Source organism: Acartia tonsa, chromosome 4, assembly GCF_053477335.1.
Source record: "Acartia tonsa isolate MP-2025a chromosome 4, ASM5347733v1, whole genome shotgun sequence".
Classification (NCBI taxonomy): domain Eukaryota; kingdom Metazoa; phylum Arthropoda; class Copepoda; order Calanoida; family Acartiidae; genus Acartia; species Acartia tonsa.
Genome location: NC_137263.1, coordinates 51,053,134 through 51,075,374, shown reverse-complemented (window position 1 = coordinate 51,075,374; position 22,241 = coordinate 51,053,134). Strand labels below are relative to the sequence as shown.

At 33.9% G+C, this 22,241-nt stretch overlaps 2 protein-coding genes across 7 annotated transcripts; one reads left to right on the top strand and one right to left on the bottom strand.

The window, feature by feature from the left end:
* The first annotated feature begins 3,439 nt into the window (after window positions 1–3,439).
* Window positions 3,440–9,363, top strand: LOC145317666 (uncharacterized). 4 transcript variants are annotated; one of them, XM_080158825.1, is made up of 5 exons: window positions 3,440–3,520; window positions 6,360–6,438; window positions 7,203–7,333; window positions 8,437–8,529; window positions 9,019–9,363. In XM_080158825.1, exons 1-5 carry the CDS (start codon window positions 3,503–3,505, stop codon window positions 9,094–9,096), a joined length of 399 nt encoding a protein of 132 aa, XP_080014951.1. In that variant the 5' UTR covers window positions 3,440–3,502; the 3' UTR covers window positions 9,097–9,363. The 4 variants fall into 4 exon arrangements, with proteins under 4 accessions (XP_080014951.1, XP_080014953.1, XP_080014952.1 ...); XM_080158827.1 differs by lacking the exon at window positions 3,440–3,520 and adding an exon at window positions 4,173–4,240; XM_080158826.1 differs by lacking the exon at window positions 3,440–3,520 and adding an exon at window positions 4,251–4,312.
* A 1,955-nt stretch (window positions 9,364–11,318) lies between these two features.
* Window positions 11,319–21,797, bottom strand: Utx (Utx histone demethylase). Of its 3 annotated transcripts, none has more exons than XR_013879064.1 (8): window positions 20,965–21,797; window positions 19,438–19,546; window positions 16,799–19,050; window positions 15,586–16,323; window positions 14,512–14,807; window positions 13,849–13,903; window positions 12,484–13,021; window positions 11,319–11,873 (listed from the first exon to the last, which is right to left on the bottom strand). XR_013879064.1 is itself a non-coding variant. In XM_080158819.1 (7 exons), the coding sequence occupies exons 1-7, from the start codon at window positions 21,133–21,135 to the stop codon at window positions 12,989–12,991; spliced, it is 3,654 nt and encodes a 1,217-aa protein (XP_080014945.1). In that variant the 5' UTR covers window positions 21,136–21,797; the 3' UTR covers window positions 12,421–12,988. The 3 variants fall into 3 exon arrangements, 1 of the variants encoding a protein (XP_080014945.1); XR_013879065.1 differs by having other exon boundaries at window positions 11,319–11,797; window positions 12,508–13,021; XM_080158819.1 differs by lacking the exon at window positions 11,319–11,873 and having other exon boundaries at window positions 12,421–13,021.
* Window positions 21,798–22,241: the final 444 nt, after the last annotated feature.

Here is a 22,241-nt window from a genome sequence, read left to right as displayed (position 1 = left end):
GCTGAAAACCTGTTCTAATCCAACAGATATTCATCGGTTTCGAAGTCATAATGGAAATAACTTTATACTTGCTAAGTTTCGAACTTTTTACCTCAAGTACGATATTAATCTATAACACAAAGTAGAACGATGTCTGTCTGTTTGTTTCTCTGTTTGTTTGTCTGTTTGTCTGTTTGTTTGTAGCGAAGGATCTCGCTAACCGCTGAACCGATCGAGTTCTCCTTACAGGGTAGCTTCTCATAGGTCCCGGGAAGGTTTATAACTATTTTCTTGGGGGGTGGGACACTCCTAACACCCCCAAAAATGATAAATACCCCCCCCCCAAAAAAAAAAGGCTAGGGGCGAAGCCGCTAGTACATGATAAAGAATATCAAACCTAAAAAAATTCAAATGTCAACACCACCCTTATGCGTCTTTAAGTCCTTGAATACTTGAAACATATTGTTTCAAACCTTTAGTATTCAATGTTTTATATATATAGTTTATAATTAATCTTTTTATTTGGTTAATGCAATGTAATTATCATTTCTAAATGTTGATATTAAATGTTGTTTTGTCCCAATAAATATTTGAATTTTAAACTATAAAGCTATTCATTTAGCATAAATGTTTTTAAAAGCGAAGCTTTTCTATAATTAGGGTCGGTCCGTCCGTACGTCCGTCCGTAACGGATAGCTCTTTTCGTTAATTTAGGCATGTTAGTATTGTCCTATCGATTTCAAATTTTGCATGGTGATTCCTTTAATAGTTGGCTACGATTTAGAAAGCGTAGCAACTCTATAATCATCACCAAAATGTCCGTACGTCCATTTTAAACATGTTGATTTTTTCCTTTTTTAACAACAAATTTTTATGTGATCTAATCATCCGATTGATCTGATTTTTGGTATAATGATTCCTGGGACAACAAAGTATAATGTAATAAGCGAAGCAACTCTATAATCAAGTCCTAAAAATGTAAGTATGTCCATAAACATTATCCTGAATCAAGCAGTTTTTCAACAAATTTACTTACAATTTTGCTTTGACTCCTATACATTTATATTATTATTATTCAGTTCTGACACTATACAAGTGTTAATGTCCATTTGTCCTACCGTTTCAGTGCTTCGCTTTTATGGATGTTGTCATCCTTGTTTTTTAATGTTAAAATTTCAACTTTTCCGCCGCAGGTATAAGTTTAGACATTAATTAAAACTGTCACACAAGAGTCTCATTAAAACATTGTCAGCCAAAACCAGGGATATAGGAGATAAGTAAATTCAATGTTTGCAATTTAATCAATTTTAAACTGAATGGTGGCATTAAAAAAAGTGAAGTTTTCGTATTTGTTTCGAATGTTGATAATAGATATTTTAAAAATCCAAGCTTTTCTATAATTAGGGTCGGTAGGTCCGTAACGGTTGGCTCTATTAGTAGGTTTAGACATGTTAGAATAGTCCTATCGGTTTCAAACTTTGCATGATAATTCCTATAACAGTTGTGTACAATTTAGAAAGCGTAGCAACTCTATAATCGTTACCAGAATGTCCGTATGTTCATTTAAAACATGTTAATCTTAAATCTTCTTGACAAAATTTTTTTAAGTGATAGAATTATCAGATTTTTTGGAATACTGATTCCTAATACAACAAGGCACAGTGTTATAAGCGAAGCATCTCTATAATCAAGTTTTAAAAATGTGAGTATGTCCTTCAACAGTATCCTGTATTAAAGTAGTTTTGCAACAAATTTACTTACTATTTTTTTTCGACTTATACATTCCTTTTCTTCTTATCCAGTTTTGACACTATAAAAGTGTTTATGCTCGTTTGTACAACCGATTCGGAGCTTCGATTTTATGGATGTTGTCATCCTTGTTAGTGCATTAAGAGTTTGGTCGGAGATTAAAATATTTCCTATTGATCTTTCCCTTTATTTAATAAATGATGCTTAGTTTTACATACTGCAATATTATCAGGGGATCTAAAGGGATAAGACAATGGCCGATAAATTGATGCACATCCCCAATGTTAATACACAAAATTGCCCCTTCTGTAGATTACAATTAGAGGTTAAAGTTTGGACACTCAACTTAGAAAACAAATCAATCAAAAGTATTAAAAGTCCGCAAAGTTGTAAAGCCATTGAATATAAAAACGTTATTATAAAACTTTGGGGACTAGTGAAATAAACATTCCGTTGTCCCCTCTCTTTGAATATCATATATTATTCATCCATTTGCTGGTATCTTCATAATTCATCAAACAATTTTTATTTTGTTAATCAAAATTGTTTAACAAATTGTTCTATAACCTTTTGATCATAGATGATTTTTCTTATGGGAAGATGAAAAAAACATCCACTGATGCAATATTCACAATTAAAAATTAGTTTTGGACTATATTTATTTTTATTCATTTAAAATGTAAGCTTTAAAAATTCCAGGATCTAAAGGGATAAGACAATAGCCGATTAATTGATTTGCATTCCCGAAAATGATTCACAAAATTACCATATATGTACATTACAATTAGTGGTTGAAACGTTTGGACACTTAACTTGATGAACAAACCAATCAAAATTCAAATAAAGTCTCCAAAGTTGTTGAGCCAACAATTAAAAAAACATTATTATAAAACTTTGTGGACTAGTGTAATAAACATTCCAATGTCCCCTCCCTCCCTAAAAAAATCACTAAACTAAATCATTTTGTATTTAACAAAACTATTTTTAAATTGGTGACGTTAAACATAAATCGTAGAAAAGCTTTGCTTTTAAAAGTATTTTAAGTTATTAATTTATTTTTTATGAGGTTGGGGTTAAGATTAACTAAGGTTGGGCTACAAAATAATTAAAAACTTATTTCTTGAAAAAAATCCTTTCCTGTTTCTGAAAGGTTCTAGTTCACTACGTGTAAAAGAGCTGGTTCTGTTTTAGAATGCTCCTCTCTCCTCCTACTGAATGAACGAACTGACCAATAAACGAGTTCCATGTTAGCAACCTAAATTGACGACAATTTTTCCACTGTCATAATATCCACGTATTATATATTCTACATCCATTGGTTAATGAAATTTTAATCTTCTAAATAATTTTCCAGTATGGCTTTAAAACAGATGAATATCTGCTGGATTTAAATCGGTTCTTAGCCATGCTGAATAATCATGTATAGCATCGTATTACAGACAATTTTCTAAGAATATTAAAATAAAAATCATAAAATAAAATTAATACAAGTTTTAATTTTAAAAATTTTACTTTTAATATCCACGGAAAGCTGTCTATAATACGATGCGATAAATGACTATTCTTATATTTTTAAAATTTTGTAGTACCATAACTAGATATGTTTATTTAACGGGCATACATATATACATAAATAAATACATACATACATTATACATATGTACATATGTACATACATACATACATACATACACGCACACGCAGTTTTGGTTTGAAAATACTTCCTAGTAGGAAACCAGTCAAAGTCGGGCATTAGTGTTGACAATAACCAACCATGCAGCTACTTATCCTGGTATGTAGTTTTATACAGGGAGGCAGGGGACATTAGTGTTGACAATATCCAACCATGCAGCTACTTATTCTGGTATGTAGTTTTATACAGGGAGGCAGGGGACATTAGTGTTGACAATATCCAACCATGCAGCTACTTATTATGGTATGTAGTTTTATACAGGGAGGAAGGGAACATTAGTGTTGACAATATCCAACCATGCAGCTACTTATTCTGGTATGTAGTTTTATACAGGGAGGCAGGGGACATTAGTGTTGACAATATCCAACCATGCAGCTACTTATTCTGGTATGTAGTTTTATACAGGGAGGCAGGGGACATTAGTGTTGACAATATCCAACCATACAGCTACTTATTATGGTATGTAGTTTTATACAGGGAGGGAGGGGGCATTAGTGTTGACAATATCCAACCATGCAGCTACTTATTATGGTATGTAGTTTTATACAGGGAGGCAGGGGACATTAGTGTTGACAATATCCAACCATGCAGCTACTTATTCTGGTATGTAGTTTTATACAGGGAGGCAGGGGACATTAGTGTTGACAATATCCAACCATGCAGCTACTTATTCTGGTATGTAGTTTTATACAGGGAGGCAGGGGACATTAGTGTTGACAATATCCAACCATGCAGCTACTTATTCTGGTATGTAGTTTTATACAGGGAGGCAGGGAACATTTGTGTTGACAATATCCAACCATGCAGCTACTTATTCTGGTATGTAGTTTTATACAGGGAGGCAGGGGACATTAGTGTTGACAATAACCAACCATGCAGCTACTTATTCTGGTATGTAGTTTTATACAGGGAGGCAGGGGACATTAGTGTTGACAATATCCAACCATGCAGCTACTTATTCTGGTATGTAGTTTTATACAGGGAGGCAGGGGACATTAGTGTTGACAATATCCAACCATGCAGCTACTTATTCTGGTATGTAGTTTTATACAGGGAGGCAGGGGACATTGGGCTGTTTATTACGCTAGTCCTCCAAGTTTTATAATAATGTTTTCTTATTCGTTGACTTTGACAACTTTAAGCATTAAGTTGAGTGTCCAAACGATTCAACCATTAATTGTAAACTTCAGAAGAAGTATTTTTTCTGTTTGTAATCATTGGGGATGTGAAGCAATTTATCGGCCATTTTCTTATCCCTTTAGATCCCTGAGTTTTATATTAATTATTAATCAATTTTGAAAGCAGGGCATTAATATAAAATTAGAACAATTTCTTGAACAATAAATAAGTTTTACAAAATAATTTAGAATATAATGCTTCTCGATGCTAGTATTATTTTTCCAGTATGGCTTCGAAACCGATTAATATCCACTGGATTAGAATGGGTTCTCATCCATACTGAAAAATCATGTATAGCATCACATTACAGACAACTTTCCACAAATATTAAAATAAAATACCAGTTATTTTAGTCCGGGCCTTCGCCCCCACGTTGCTAACAAAAACTGATTTTATATTAAATTCTTTATTTCAAATGAAATTTATGAAATGTTTAATATTATTTAAACTTTTGTTTAACAACTGTCTAAGAAACGAAGCAACTCTTGAATTCGACCATTTGAAAAGCAGTTCTTTTTTAATTAAATCAAAGTAATAAGAATTCCATCATCGATTGCAAATGAATTGTAAATGCGAATTTTTTAACATTCGCTTTAATTTTAAAATATTTTACTGAATTTGCGAAAACACTTGAATTATAAATGTGCGAATTAAATAAAGATTTAGCAATTTTGAAATGCATTAATTGTCACAGTTTTTCATCAACTTCATGCATTAAAATTCTATTTATAACATACCTTTAAATTTGATTGTCAGTATCTAAGCTACTCTATAAGTCAATATTTTAGTGAGTAAGTCCATCCTTACACTGAAACTATTAATTTAAAAAGGAAGACAAATTTGTTTCGATATAATGACCCAAATCCTATAAAGTTTTCTAGGGAATCCTAGACATTAGGGTTTCCTTAGCCTTACATAGATATATAAGAAAATATTACGACTTAGGATGCCCTAGCTCGAAGGCTAGCCTAACAAGAAGTTTTTTTTAGGATTTAACCCAATATTATGGAAAAATGTATCATATAAAAAACTTATTTGTATTGACTAATTCACTTTTTTATCCTTGTTTTAAATTCTTAAATGCGAATTTAATTCCGTTGCAATATAAAGAGTAATAAAATGAGGAATTGATTGGCCAAAGGTCAGCTTATTATAACATTCTGTTATAAAATAGCATCAAATTATTCATCTGCTAAATGGATATAGAATACGTGGATATAGTAAGAGATTCTAGCATACCCTGATAAAATGTTTCTTCCAGCTGGCTAATTTAACAATAACCCCCATCCTCCCTTATGACTCTACTATATCCGATCCTCGGACAAAAGAAGAACATTTTGACCAATATCTGAGGACCCAAATTGACGAAAAAATTTCTCCTGTCACAGTATCCACGTATTCTACATCCATTACTCTAGTTAATATCCTATGGGATCGTAAAAATATCCATATTCATATTTGCGGTTCCAGGACAAATGTAGGAGTGACAAACGTACGAGTGGACGGACACAGGCAGGAGTGTTAAAAATATAATTCAGTTTTTATATATAGGTTAAGTTAAGGTTAAGATATGAATTTACAAATAAGCCCCCCGCATGGGTTAGTCATTTTAAAAACCTATAAGATAGTTTTTAAAAAGTTAGGTTACGTTTTGTGTCCACTCTGACGTTTGTCACTCCTGCGTTTGTTCTAGAACCATATTTGCCCATTAATGTAACCTGCTTGACAAAGAATAGAACTAATTATTAAAATTCTTTAGTTTAGTTGTTTGTTCTTCGTCTCCAGCTCCTTACCCCAGTTCCTTCCCGTGGCAGAAATTCAGAGTATTCAAACAGGAGGTAATTGATCCTAATTTATAAAGTAGAAAGGTTTTTTTTGTCTGTAGCTTAAGATTTCGAGAAAAATCGATTTGTAGAGTTTAGGCTACCATTTCACCACCGAATATAGATACCCCAGATGCTAGGGGTGCAGCTGCTAATATATTTATGAAGCCTTATCAGGGAAGGTGGGGTCATTAGACTGTTTATTACACTAGTCCCCAAAGTTTCATAACAAAGGTTTCTTATTCGTTGGCTTAACAACATTAGGACTTGTTGAATTTGATTTTTTTGGATCATTTGTTAGAGTGTCCAAACGTTCCAACCACTAATTGTAATCTAAAGATGGGTAATTTTGTGTATCATCATTGGGTACGTACATCAATTTATCAGCCATTGTCTTATTCCTTTAGATCCCTGAGCGTCAATACACTTCCTATCTGTTCACGCAGTGCACAGGACATAAACACACACTCAAAGAATAGTTATTTATCGCATCGTATTATAGACAGCTTTCCGCGAATATTAAAATGTAAAGTCATTATATTAATAACGAGTTTGTTAGCCCCGATGGGCCGAAGGCCAGGGCTTACAGAAAAGTATTGGTTTTATGGTTTTAATTTTCGTGGAAAATTTTCTGTAATACGATGCTATACTTGATTATTCAGTATGACTGAGAACCAGTTCTAATCCAGCGGATTTTAATCGGTTTCGAAGCCATACTGGAAAATCACTTAGCCAAGCACACTGCAATTTGTTATAAAGCTTCTATGAATTTTATTTAGAGTTAATTCCTGTTGACGGTGAAAACTTGGATGTAAATGGATGTCTTGTTGGTCCCTCTGGTGAGAGAGTCTGTCCTCTCGGAGCTTTCGGAGCCGACGGTCAAAGCAGAGTTCAATTCAGAGGAAACCAGGTGACTCCTACAAAAAGCTCTTTATAGTGCCTATAAAAAATTACATTATATAATATAAATGACCAATAATAGCCAGTATACATTTTACCATTGGCCATTTTTTTCTAGCACTATACGCTACTTCCTGCTGAAATAATTATATGTACATATTTTGGTCAACTAATTAAACATTAACAAAGGCAACATGGATTTATGAATAACAATGGACATTTTTGACCGTTAGAACGGTTAGAGACAAAAATAAAGTTCTACAGATAGAGTAGACTAAACCTGCTTTCGCTTTAAATGGACAAAATTCGCCTTTAGCCTAACGAAAACGGAGGTCAGGAAAGTAGCCTAAAACCACCCCGAGATATTTATAAAGATTCCCTGAAAGTACAACCGCTTCAGTCCAGCAAAATCTAAATCATTAGTTTCAAACAAAACAAACCTTAAATGAACTTATTATTTATCCTTATACTAAAGTAACAGTATGTTTGTGTGTCTGTGTGTGTGTTTGTTTGAACCGAAGGATCTCGCTAACCGCTGAACCGATTATAACTATTTTCATGGGGGGGTGGGACACCCCCAACCCCCCCAAAAAATGAAAAATCCCCCCCCCCAAAAAAAAATTTGTAATTTTTTTATCTAAAATTAAAAATTGGGGGTGGAGGCAACCCCCCCCAAAAAAAAATTTCCCACCCCCCAAAATAAATTTTTTTTTTACTTTTTCTTTTAAAATATAAAATAAGAAATTGGGTGATCAAATTCGACTCTCCCCTCCTCAAGTGCCCCTAGAGGCCTCTAGGGGCGTAGCCGCTGGTAAATATAATAAAGAGCCATACTGTACAAAATAAAAAACCTTATTGCTTGAATCTAAAGCAACAAATCATAATAATAATATTTTCTCGTATTCATTCGAATCCGGTGGATAGGAACCGGTCCTCATCCATACGAAAAAACTATGTCTAGCATCGAATTATATCCAGCTTTCTACGAATATATTTTTTATATATTTTTATATTTTTAGCCCCGAGGTGCCTTTTAAACTAGTTTTAATCTTATAATTGTACATTCTATTTCCGTTTATAATACGATGCGAGAAATAACTATTCTTATGCCAGGGACCTGGACTGACTGGTAGCAATGGAAACGCAGGTCCAATTAACGCAGCTGGACTTCCAGTGGATCCTGCAGCTGAAACTTACAAGAAACAGGTAATCTTTTATAGACAATTTTCTGCGGATAGTAAAATTTTAACCAGTTTTAATCCAGCAGAGTTTAAAATGATTCTGTACCCTACTGGAAGAGAAACAAAAAATCTTCTTACCACAAGTTTTCTTCATACATAATTTTATCCTATTCTAAAAAGAAATAAGATGTATATGTATGTTCTGAAATATCACGTAAACGGCTGAACTGACTATTCCACAATTTTCAGTGAAGGTTTTCTGCAATTGGTTGGAGTGTAGGGGTCGTGTAACCATCCCCCCCGGCAAAAAGATTAAAAGCTTTTTATAGTGCTTATAAAAAATGACGTCATACTGGCCTACCATTGGTCAATTAAAATGTATACTTGCCTGCTACTGGCAAGTTAATTTGTGTATTTGGCCTACCATTGGTCATTTGTATTGTTTGACGTCATCTTTTATAGGCACTATTAATAACTTCCCAAAATTATTTTCAAACAAAAAAAATTTGTTTAGATCGAAGAATATCAGAAGTGGGCTGAACAGCAAGTGAAGAATGCTGAGAAACAACTTGGCACTGCTGGAAGGAGATAAATTCAACCAGAAAGTTTTCAGCATGGCTTAGAAACCGATTAATATCCGGTGTAAAGCTATACTGAAAAATCATGTATCGTATCGTATTATATCCAGTTTTCTAAGAATATAAAAATGTACAATCTTCGGGCAAACGAAAATGGTTTAGGCTTATAATTGTACATTTTTATATCCGCGGAAAGCTGTCAATGATATGATACAAATGATAACTATTGTAATGTAACAACCATAACATCTCTTTCTTCTAGTCTACTTCAATAAATAAATACATTAAAATCTTAATTTCACTTCATAATACTAATTAATGCATTAATTACACTAGTCCCCAAAGTTTTATAATAACGCTTTCTTACTCGTTAGCTTAATGACTTTGGAGACTTTTAGTGAATTTTGATTGGTTGGTTCATTAAGTTGAGTGTCCAAACGATTCAACCACTATTTGTAATTTTTGTGTATTAGCATTGGGAATGTACATCAATTTATCGGAAATTGTCTTATCCCTTTAGATCCCTGAATTATGTGACTGTCAGAGATGGGGAGTAATTAGACAGTCCTCATTTTCTATGGCCAATAGGAAAGCAGCAGAGGAACAATCCGGCCATATTATTGGTTAGAATGGGTACAAAATTTGTTAAAATACAACAAGGGCTTTCCAAAAATTAATAACTCAATCGGTTCAGTAGTTATTGAAATCTTAAGCTTCAGACAAAAAACCTTACTTCTTTATATAATAGGATTGGACATTTAAATACTAAAAGTGTCGCTTCTAAACAATTGTTATTGTTTTTAGTTTTCCTATGTCTAATTTGTTGAGCTAGGGCCTTTAGAGTTATTTAAATTTTCCCAAAAATGTTTGTTATAAACTCAACAAAGTGTAGGTAAAATAATTAGGTTCCAAAAGGTTTGCTCGATAACGTGGGCAATTAATTAATTTCCCAACTTTATTTGTAACCTCATTTAGTTGTCAGAGAGTAGGAGGATAATGGGCTGTTTATTACATTAGTCCCCAAAGTTTTAAATTAACGTTTTCTTATTCGTTGGCTTAACAACTTTGGGGACTTTTGATGAAATTCGATTGGTTTATTTGAGTGTTCATACGTATCAACAACTAATTGTAATCTACAGAAGGTATAATTTTGTGTTTCATCATTGGGAATGTACATCAATTCATCGGCCATTGTCTTATCCCTTTAGATCCCTGAGCTGTAGAATAAAATAGTTGTCTCAAGGATTCAAAACAAAGAATTGCATTTATTGGAATAAAATAAAATCAGCACAACAGCTTCTGGTTGCATTTTAACAGGGAATATTTAGCAGGATCCTGTTATTTTGTAATGGGGCCCCCTTCAGCTTTTATGTGAGAAAATTGAAAAAAAAAAGTGTTTCGGTATTATAAACCACGTCTATCTTGAGATTGATGAAAACCCGCGGAATTTGCGTAATTGGTTCGAGTTCGGGTTCGAGTTTGGACCACAACGCGTCATACTATAGACGTTAAAAAATGGTACCTGTTGCTATTTCAGGCGTTTGACAACCTTTTTACCTGTCCCCCAAATATTATTTTAGATTTATATCATCTGTTGGCTATACCTTATTCCTGGTTTCGACTTACATGTACATGTATATTATGCTAATTCAGTTCTGACACTTAACAAGTGTTCATGTTCGTTTGTCCTACCGTTCCAGAGCTTCGCTTTTATGGATGTTGCCACCATTGTTTTTTTATAAACCTATTTTGAAGAGGTATAATTCGTTGGTACAATAAAAACCAAAGGAATTTTGCCAAAAAATTCACAAATATTTTCTAGGAACTAAGAAAAGATTAGTTTATAAATGCAAATATAAACAAGGATGACAACATCCATAAATGCGAAGCTCTGAAACGGTAGAACAAACGAACATTAACACTTGAAGAAAATTTGTTGAAAAACTGATTAAATACAGTATAATGATTAAGAACATAGTTACATTTCTAGGACTTGATTAGAGATGCTCCGCTAATGTTGTCCTAGGAATCAGTATGCCAAAAATAAGACCAAACGAATAATTTTATCACATAAAAATTTGCTGTTAAAATAAGTCAAGAATTAACATGTTTAAAATGGACGTACGGACATTACGGATTGACGTACGAACCGACTCTAATTATAGAAAAGCTTCGCTTTTAACAAACTTTTTATAAATAATCGGAATGAAAAATATCCAATGGAAAAAAATAAAAATAATAATCAAATAATTATATTTAAATAAAAACAATTTATACACTTACTTAACATAACATTTTATACAAATATATTCAATATTTCATTATAAGGAATAAGGATTGGGGAAAAATTAGAAAATTTATTTTTACAATTTTGTGCAAGATAACTTATCAAACCAAAATATAACAAATCAACAAGAACGTGAACAAGCTAAAATATTTTTTTCATCTAAAAATGTGGTTGGCTTAAAATGTTGGGTACGGTGCTTAGTTTTGTAACTGTCTTTTGGGTACTGGGTGGGGATTGGTTAAGTTTTACTAAAAAATGGAAAAAATAAAGTCAATGTTATCTAATTATACTAGCATTTCATTTAAAAATCAATTCATTAAACATTTTCTTTTAACAATTAATTCAATAAAACAGTCACGCTGCATAAATACATAAAAGCTAATACTAGTAAAAACATAAAAACATTTATTTAAAAAAAAACTATTAAGCTAAACATCTTATGTAGATGGCACATATTTAAAATTTAAACATTTCATAAAAAATTAAGTTAAGAAAAAATGCAGTCTTTTTTTTTAACAAGGGACAGATTTCTAACTAAACAAATCAATTAATATTTTGGGCTTTGATTGAAATAAATGATTGATTGATTGATTAAAAATATCTTGTTCTATTGTAATTCAATTGGTAAAACAAAAAAAACTGGGATATTTCTAAATACCAAAAGCAGGGCTCCATAAATGCAATACAGCCGACAAGTAGTAATACAAATTCAGGGTGTTTTCATTTTAAGGGAAAAAAGTATTGCTTGAATTAACCCACTTACTATTGACAAAAGTTAATATCTCATTTTCGTCATTGACGTGGCGAGTTTTAAATCAGGAAAAAAATATTTAATGGATTTCAACAAATTATGTCTTATAAACCGGTTTTTCCAAGGTGCCCACTTCAATGAAGAAAATGAGATTGAGTATTAACTTCCGTCAATGGTAAGTGGGTTAAATAAAGCAATACTTTTGATCCTTTAAATAAAAACACCCTGTATAAGGCATTAAAATAATAGGCAGCAAAACAACAGTAAGATGGTGGTTAAATAACGACTGGCTGCCGGGACCTGCTAAAGAGTAAATATTTTTTATAAAATAATATTTAATTTTTGTTTAGCTAGAAATCTAACCATTGTGTAACCATTACCAATTACCATAAGATGTTTGTAAAACTATTAAGTTTGGTAATGCTTGATCATAATTGTGTTAATGTTGCTATATTCATAGGTTTGACAGCACTAGCAAACTAACCCTTTTCCAGCACAAACGCTTTAAAATATTTCTCTAAAATTATTTTAAGAATCTGCCATTTTTTCATTTAATGTATATCCTATGTGAAATATTTTCACTTTAAGTACAAAATCACTTAACAAAATGGACTATAACGGGTTGCTTTTATAAATTATCAAAAAATATCATTCTGTTTTTTTTATACATATTGATTTCTATGACAAATAAATCCTGAATTCAACCCAAACAATTATATATATTATAAACGAAAAAGGATGTTATAAGTTTATTTTAGGCAGTATTTATTTTTTGGATGGTTTATGTAAATTTTTGGCAGTAAGTTGTTGTATATTTTTGTTTCAGCTGGAATTTTTTAGGCTAGTTGTTCTAGTACTGTCCCCAATATCATGGATTCAGTAGAGCTTGCTGCTGTAAAGCCTGAAATTAAAAATACAAAATTAATTTTCTTGAATACCTATTACCTAGGTATAAAGGTATTTTTGTAGAAACACTTTTATATATAAATTGAAAACCCTTAATATTTCTGAATTATTACAACTACCTATCAAATATTCTGAAGTAAAAAAAACATTTTCAGATTCCTTCCCACTCTCAAAAAATGTGATATTCTTATTTCTCGTATTCATTCGAATCCGGTGGATAGGAACCGGTTCTCATCCATACGAAAAAACCATGTCTAGTATCGTATTATATCCAGCTTTCTACGAATATAAAAATGTACAATCATAAGATTCAAACAAGTTTTTTTAGCCCGTGCCTTCGGCACCTCGGGGTTAAAAAAAAATGTTTTTAATCTCATAATTGTACATTCTATATCCGCGGAAAGCTGTTTATAATACGATGCGAGAAATAACTATTCCAGCATTGATTAGAAACCGATTAATATCCTGTGGATTAGAACCTATTCTCAAGAAAAATATGAAAATTTACGTATAATTGTAACCAGTTTTCTACGAATATAAAAGATTTAAACCAGTTTTTTAGCCCGTGCCTTCGTTATGCGTATTTCTGATACTTGAAAATATGGAGAGAAAAATATGCCTTAGTTTATGCCTGCTTCCTAATTAATCTATTTCCTTTTATATAAAGTAGTGCCTAAGCTGTTTTTGTCCTTAGCGAAGAATCTCGCTAACTGATGAACCGATATGGTTCTCCTTTACAGTAAAGCTTCTCATAGGCCCTGAGATGGTTTTAGGCTATTTCATTTTTATTAATAAGTCCGCTAGTTAATAAAAGTTTTTTACCTGTTGAAGAACTAATTGCTGCTGGGGAGTCATTTGATTCAAGGAGCTCATCATACTAAAGAAAATAAATTATCTAAATTCTCCAAAACAGTATAGGAAACTACAAACTGACAAATATTAAGGAACTACCAATAGTAAAAGAAACCTTGAACTGCTTTGTCTCAAATGCCGCATTTCAACTTCAAACTATATCTGCTACTGCAAAAAAGGAAGTCTAATTTAGACAATTTAAGGTTCTGAATTAACTCTATTATCTACCTAAGCTTTATACTTTTCAATAAATTTTCATATTATATAATATATATCCATAATAAAAAGTAGAAAGGGATTTTTATCTCAAAATTAAGAGGTTCAAATGGATGTATTTTTTAGGGAAGCAAAATAAATGTTTTGGGATGGTCTTTAGCTATTTTCTTGGCTGCCTTCCCCGCCCTCTATGGAGGCTAAGGGCAAAGTAACTAGTTGAATAAACGGTATAAAAAAAGTGGGAATATACTATAATTCTCCATCAAAAGAACAAACAAAAAATTAATCTGTTACTGGCTTTAATTCATCAACTAAATCATACTTAAGGCGAAGCCTTTATACCTACACAGTACACAGTACACACACATCCACATACAGGCTTTATACCTGTGCCCGAGCTACAACAATGAAATGTACCTTGTAGCCATAGTTGAGGCCATAGAAATAGATGATTGCGTTGTAATTGGCGTGGAATTTGACCTGGAGAACGGGGCAACCTGAGAAACACTGGAGGTATGGGTCATGCTGCTCTGATGGTGATAGGGGCGTGCTACACCGCCCATGGAAGGCAGCGGGTTTTGACTTGCCAGCTTAAAGTTGTTGTAAACATCTTTCAGTTCTTTTAAATGATATTCTTCTAGGATAACAAATCCTTTAAGTTCCTGGTTGTGTCGCCTGGCGCAGTCCAGACAATAGATAACATGCTTTTTCTCCTGAAATATTAAATAGGTAATGGTTAGAAAAATTGCCATGTCTTCATAAAATGTAATGAATAGCATTGTCTAAGAAAAAATAGGTGTACAAGCTAACACTTTGAGACAAAGTTTTTACATGCTTTCAATGCGAATGATTTCAATGTTCCTACTAAATATTACTTTCTCGTAGGTATTCATTCGAATCCGGTGGATAAGAACAGATTCTCATCCATACGAAAAAACTATGTCTAGCATCGTGTTATATTCAGCTTTCTGCGAATATAAAAATGTACAATCATAAGATTAAAACTAGTTTTTTAAGCCCGTGCAATTGGCATCTCGGGGCTAAAAAATCTGGTTTTAATCTTTTAATTGTACATTCTATATCTGCGGAAAGCTGTTTTATAATACGATGTTTCTATTTCTAATACTATTAGTTTCTTTAACTTGCGGCTACGCCAACATAAGGGGCACTTAAGGTGAGAGGGGATCACCCCCCCCCCCCTTCCCCCGACTTTAAATTATAGTTTTAAGTTTCAACACCCTTATACGAAGTAAAAGAGTGGCGCCACCGCCAGCACTTTTAACATAATTTTTGGTATCTCTTAACTAGGGGCTTTTTCTCTTGGGATGTGGTGCATGGTAACCTCCGAATAAATAGCTAAAACCTTCCCAGGATCTATGAGAAGGTACAGTGTAAAGGAAAACCGTATCGGTTCAATGATTAACGAGATCCTTTCATACACACACATGCACAGATCCCGTTAGGTACTTTATTTTAAGGATAAAATGTTACCTGTTCTCTAACAAACAAAACTCCAAACACTTCAATCTCACATTGTATACAGTAATGGGCTGGCTCATTTCTATTCCGTCCGTGAAATTTGACATCAAGACCACGACTCTTCAGATAATCAAGCGTCAAGATAACTTGCCGCAAAGTTCTCATGAGAGTATGTTTTACGGCCTCAAACAGCTTGGTTTCGGTTATCCTCACATTTTTAGCCAGATTCCAGGATAAAAATATCATGGCAACTTTGGATTTAAACTGTTGCAGCTTATTCCATTCGTATCTATGCAAGGCTAATGTGTACTGCTTGTACGTCATGGGTCCTACATTCCACTCGATGTTATTGGACCATCCAGAAGCCTGCATCCAGTGTATGCATCCTGAATTTACCCAAACAAGGTCCCCGGGCTTCTGTAGGAATCTATACACAGGTATTTCAGCATCCATGAGATCTTTAACACTGGGCCACCAACTACCAGTCAGATAGTCAACACCGTTTTTATCACACAGCTCATACATGGCGCCCCAATAATCTTCGGGAACGCCAAACCATTCACAGTCCCCGGGGCCAATATTTATGTTGACAACGCAGAAGTTGTTGTGCTCCTGCCTGGCGGTGCTGCGCGCGTTGGGAACCTTCATGGACATCTTGACTGTGTTCATGCCCAGCAACTGATGCCCGGCGTGAGAGAGGACGTTGCCTGCAGACACAACCTTAGTCCAGTGAGGTAGCTTCATCATTTCCTTAAATATTTAGGTATTAACTTAAAATTAAAACATTTTTATATTTTATTACGTTGATACATAGTAATAACGTAAACATTTTGAACAGGATTTAACGTAGATTTAATTTATAATTGTAAAATAGGGAATTATTGCATGAAATGAATAAAATTTATACAGTAAGGATTAAAATTCATTAATGTAAGGATCCTAGAAAGAAAATAGCAGGTTTTGTAGTATTTTTTAATTTTAAAAGGTTATTTTAGGTTAGGTAAATGTTAATGATTGACCCGCATGGTTCTAAAATTGGCTCGCCAGGGTAGAGACCCCAGTATTGGCTAGAAGATAGGAGAAAATCTACTGTAAAAAATAGAATACGACAAAACCCGCTACTTCGTTTTCTTTCCATGATCCAAATTGTAATTTATCATTAAAATTACTACAGAAAATACGTAAGTATGTAATAAAAGTATTTTATTGATAAAAATATTGATACCTGAAGCTGAGGTCTAAACTTATGTTCTGCGGAGAGATCAATATAATACCCATGCTTCAATGTTGTCATTCCCTTCTTTTTCTTCCTGCTATTTATTTCCTCGTCGCTCCTGCAACCTGATTTGTCCTGTTCTTGTGCAAATGCTTCCTGGAAAGAGGAGACTTGATATTTAGAGTAGGCCTTAATAGTTGTCAGCCCTTCTTCGCCGTAGCAGTGCCAAACCTGATTTTGTCCAGTAACGTCATAATTTTCATCACTTGTTTGCTTGAACTGTGTAACAACGTGAACTGGATGCTCGGGTTGGGATTCAACCAACTGTTTTGTGGAAAATAGTCCCAGGTCCAGCTTTAATGCGGCAGCAATACCGCGAGCAACAGTTATTGGATGTTGAAGACAAAACTCTTGCAGCTGAGGGGAACATGCTTCTTTTTTGTTTTCCAAAACAACGCTTGGTGTTGGTGGTAGTAGTTGTTCTTTAACCAAACGATTAACTGGTCTCTCAGGTGGGCTAGGCGGAGGATCATCCTCGTCAAAGACACTGCTAGATATGCGGCCAGCCTTAGCTGGACATTTTGCACAGGATTCAACAATTTCTTCCGCAGTCATTTTGATATTGATTTCAGGAATATTATAAGTATCATGTACAACCTTTTCAACTGTTGTTGGAATATCCAAATGGTCTAAATCCATCATTTCGTGCTTTAAGCTATCTTCAAGATTTTCGGATTTGGCCAATTCGGACAGAAGGTCGTTAGGGTCAGGTTTCGATTCAGATTTCATTTCAGAATCGCCTTTGTCGTCGCCAGAATCACCAATCTGGGCCTGAAATTGTTTTAGTAAACTTTCGGCAAAAGAGCCAATGTCTTGCTGAGACAGCAGAGATTCCAGTTCTTTGTCCGACACGTTAAGGCCATCAATTTCAGTGTTGCTTGTACTTTGTTGTGGCGCCTGCTGTTGCTGCTGTGAAAACTGACCTTGAGGTTGCACAGGACGCGGAATGCCTACAACTTGTTGTTGCTGTGCCTGAAGACGCATTTGCTGTTGGTGTTGTTGCATTAGCCTGAACTGGTGCTGTAGCTGTTGTAAAAGATTTTGCTGTTGAGGCGTAAGGTGAGGTTGATTCTGCAGAAACTGTAATGTTTGCAACTGCTGAGGTGTTAGATAAAAGTGTGGCCTCTGTTGTGGTTGTTGTTGTGGCTGCTGGATTGGAGCCGCTGGCTGCTGCGGTTGGCCATCTTCTTTTTTCACTGTTTGACCTGCACGCATGCCCTGTCTTGGTTGGTTTTGCCGATTAGTCATCTCATTTGATATTGGAAGATTCCAGGCTTCTTCTACTGATGGCAACTGTCGAGATTTTGATGTGGACACTGGAGAGGGAGCACTTGCCATCTGGGTTTTTAGATATTTAATTCTTTGGGACAAAGTCGGGGCGCTGGGTTTGTTTCGTGTAGCGTTTGTGTAGCATGCCAACGCATCCTGGGGCTGCGACTGTGATTCATATAATATTCCCAGATTTGTCCAGGCAGCTGAGTGGTCTTTATCCAGTTGTACAGCACAAATATATGCTTGCAGCGCATCCATGGGCTGGCTTTGTTGTTGATACAACACTCCTATAGAACACCACGTGTCTGCGTTAGATTCTGATTTGTCTACACTGTTTCTGTAGGCGATGAATGCATCGTGCACCTTACCAATACTCGCATAACATCTTCCTAGAAGATACAATGATTGGCCAGACTTGGGATCTGATTCTATGGATTTTTGTAAATGAAATACAGCCTGTTCCACTCGTTGTGTTTTGTCTCCAAATTCTTCTACAGAATGAAACATCCAGCCGATCTGTCTTAATATATCCGCTCTAAGCTGTAGGGGAAGCCCGGGATCAGATAGAAGGACATCATACCTTTGCTTGGCTTCCATGTACTTGCCACAAACCTCAAACAAGTGCGCCATATGAAATTCAATTTCCAAGGGTGCAAATGTACATTCTGAACTGTCCGTTTTTGCCAGGGTAAAATGCTTAAGGCTTCCATCGAAGTCATTCTTCATTTTTCTAATAATCCCTAGTCGCATATGAATTTCGTTAGCGCGTGAGAAGCCAGGGTCAATATAAAGAGTAATCTGGAAAGCTTTGGCCGCCCATTGAAATGCATTATAGTAGAAATACACCAGGCCAAGGCCGTACATGCAGGTTGAGTCTCGCCACGGATGCTTCGATATCCGGTAATATTTCTGATATGCTGATAACGCCTGCAGGATCGTGATTCTTTGAAATTGTTGTAAAAGTTATAAAGAATGTAAAAATATATAAAAGTCAACAAAACATTAAAAAACAATATCCACACCTTATATAAATAATTGACTCTCTGTTGGTCAACAATTTTTAATTATTGAGAAAAAATACCTATTTATAAACTTTTGCATTCTATTAACCATAACATTTATTTATCAATAAAAAAAAGGATTGAACTATTTTATAGAACCTAAAAGCTAATGGTATGATAATTGCCTAAATAATGTATTATAGCCCATTTCTTTCTCTTGAAATTTTATAAAAACTTTACATGACTTATTTGTCGTCCATTATCCAGTCCCTGTATTTAACTAAAAATAGGTACAACAATTATAAAGAATTTCCTTTGAATAGTTTCCAAGTAGTAGATGAAGATGTCCAAGTTTAACAAAAGTTTTTGGTTCAACATGAAATCCTCCGCGACTTTTCTCCTCTCCATTCTTCTTTTTCTTTTCCTAAAATATGAATTTGATTATCTTTTAAAAAATCATTTAGTTATAGGTAAGTACTTTTAGATTATTTATTTATGTTACCTACATTTTCTTAAGTTCAAAATCGTAGAAAATTATTTAAGTTAAGAAAAAGCCAAAATATATACCTATACTACGGTTCTTGGGAAAACTTTGAACAAAATGAGAAGTAAATTTGTTGAGGAAAAAACTTTATAAATAGATAAAAGTATTTAGGTATTAGTTTGCGTGTTTGTCCTCTTAAAGACAAACAGATTATTAAAAAGTCTACTAGCGATGAAACGAAAAATAGCATAAAACCACCCCAAGACTTAATTTTAAATGATAAATTAGTCTAAATCCATTCCAGGGCATATTTTAAGCTTTCCTTTCATGGAGAGCTCAATTATTTCATTAAGAGGGGGGGAAGTTTTGACACATTTGAGGAAACAGTGATCATAGGCTTTATCTTTGAACTGAGAGGATAGGTTAATAGGGATATAATCATTCTTATATGATAAATTTTCCCAAGTTTTAAGATTTTTTGGATAGGCCTCCAGGTTTAGGAGCTGCATGCCTCCAGGTTGTCTCTGGGCAGGCAAAAATTAAAATAAAAATTTCTCTAAAAGTTAGAGATCAACTTATAAAAGAAACATGCATATTCTTTAATGTTATTTACATATTTTAAGAAAAAAGATGCATATTTTGTTTTATAAGTTGACCTCTAACTAAAAAAAATTTAATTTTTATTTTTACCTGTCCAGAGACCATAAAGTCGTAAGGTTTTATTTGTCTGAAGCTGAAGATATTTGAATAAGAGGGGGCAAGTTTTGACACATTTGCGGAAACAGTGAATATATGCTTTATCTTTAGACTGAGAAGATAGGTTAGTATAGATAAAATCATTCTTATATGATGAATTTTCCTAAGTTTTAAGATTTTTTGGATAGGCCTCCTGGTTTGGAAGCTGCAGGCATCCAGGTGGTCTCTGGACAGATAAAAAATAAAAATTGAATTTTTTTTGAAGAGTTAGAGGTCAACTTATTTAACAAAATAGGTTGGCATCATTTTTTTTCAAATATGTAAATAATTTTTAAAAATATGCAGTTTCTTTTATAAGTTGATCTCTAACTCTTTAAAAAAAATTCTTTAATTTTTGGCTGTCCAGAGACCACCTGGAGCCATGCAGCCCCTGAACCTGGAGGCCTATCCAAAAAATCTTAAAACTTGGGAATATTTATTATATAAGAATGATTTTGTCCCTAATAACCTATCCTCTCAGTCCAAAGATAAAGCCTATACTCACTGTTCCCGCAAATGTGTCAACCCCCCCCCCCCCCTTCTTATTCAAATATCTTCAGCTTCAGACAAATAAAACCTTACGACTTTATATATAAGATCTCGGATGATTATATTTACCCCACCTGTAAATTTGCTTGAACCAGAACCCTTTCTAAATATTGTATTGCTTTATTAGCCGCGTTCTTTTTCGATGTATTTTCCTCTTCGTTTAGTTTCAAGAATCCAAACTGTCTTGAGTCAAGCTCAGCGACAACTTGAAGTTCTGTTACGGTTATTTCTATATTGGACTCCATCTTTAATATATCAGGCTGGTCCTATTATAGTCACCTTTCAATTAACATTTTTATATCTGAAATTGAAGAATTATATTAATTCTAAAATAAAAAGTATTCGGATGTGTGTCGGTGTCTGTGTATTTGTACCGAAAAATCTTGCTGAACCTAAAACCGGGCCCAAAAAAACACTTTAAATTATGTAATATTTTATTTTGTCAAACAAACAAACAACATTCATGTTAATTTAGAAAATAAAAAAAAACTGCGAAAAGTCTCTTTTATAGCTTAAATTTAGTAAAATTGTTTTTTTTCGACTTTGTGTTAGTAAACTAAAAAATATTCTTCTGAAACTACTTTTGATGGTAACTAAATACTTCCATTATTATATGTTTATCTTAAAACTTGGAGCGGTTATGGTGAGATTTTTATTTCACTACCCCTAATTTTGAGCCAACTTTGGCAACAACCTGCAGCTAGTGCGATGTGGCTTTCCTTAACAATGCAGCTAGCTTTTTATAGACCACGCAGAAAAATTTATAAATATTTATTTTTTGGGGGGTAGGGTAGGTAAATCCACCAACACAAGAGATAACCACCCTCAAGTGCCTCTAGGGGCGTAACCGCAAGTAATTCAAAGTTTAATAAAAATATTTCATTTTTCTCCCACTTTCCTGCTTTGCCGAAAAAAATAAACGAAAACAAACAATTTGTAGTGTACACTCGCGTCAAGCCAACAGTAAAGTCGTCTTCACACAAATAATTATTTTTGGCTTTTTCGAGCTAATAGATGTGTATTAGAACCTAGGGATCTAAAGGGATAAGACAATGGCCGATAAATTGATGTACATCCCCAATGATGATAAACAAAATTACCTACCCCTCCTGTAGATAAAGTCAGTGGTTGAAATGTTTGAACACTCAACGTAGTAAACCAACAAATTAAAATTCAACAAGTCCCTAAAAATGTTGAGCCAACGAATTAGAAAACGTTATTTTTAAAACTTGAGGACTAGTGTAATAAACAGCCCATTGTCCGCTCCTGATTAGAACCCAACCTTCACTTTGGATATTAAACTTCATAATCATTTATTCTATTTGCATAATTTTGCGGGATAAGATTCCAT

What these genes read in the sequence shown, in the direction of transcription:
- LOC145317666 (XM_080158825.1), top strand. An exon ending in TCAGAGTATTCAAACAGGAG is followed by an intron (nt 6,439 to 7,202) that starts GTAATTGATCCT and finishes AATTTTATTTAG; the next exon opens with AGTTAATTCCTGTTGACGGT. An exon ending in CTGAAACTTACAAGAAACAG is followed by an intron (nt 8,530 to 9,018) that starts GTAATCTTTTAT and finishes AAATTTGTTTAG; the next exon opens with ATCGAAGAATATCAGAAGTG.
- Utx (XM_080158819.1), bottom strand. Translation starts at nt 21,135, where the DNA reads ATGGAGTCCAATATAGAAATAACCGTAACAGAACTTCAAGTTGTCGCT. An exon ending in TGGTTCAAGCAAATTTACAG is followed by an intron (nt 19,547 to 20,964) that starts GTGGGGTAAATA and finishes TTCATATTTTAG; the next exon opens with GAAAAGAAAAAGAAGAATGG. An exon ending in AGCAATTAGTTCTTCAACAG is followed by an intron (nt 13,022 to 13,848) that starts GTAAAAAACTTT and finishes TTTTAATTTCAG; the next exon opens with GCTTTACAGCAGCAAGCTCT.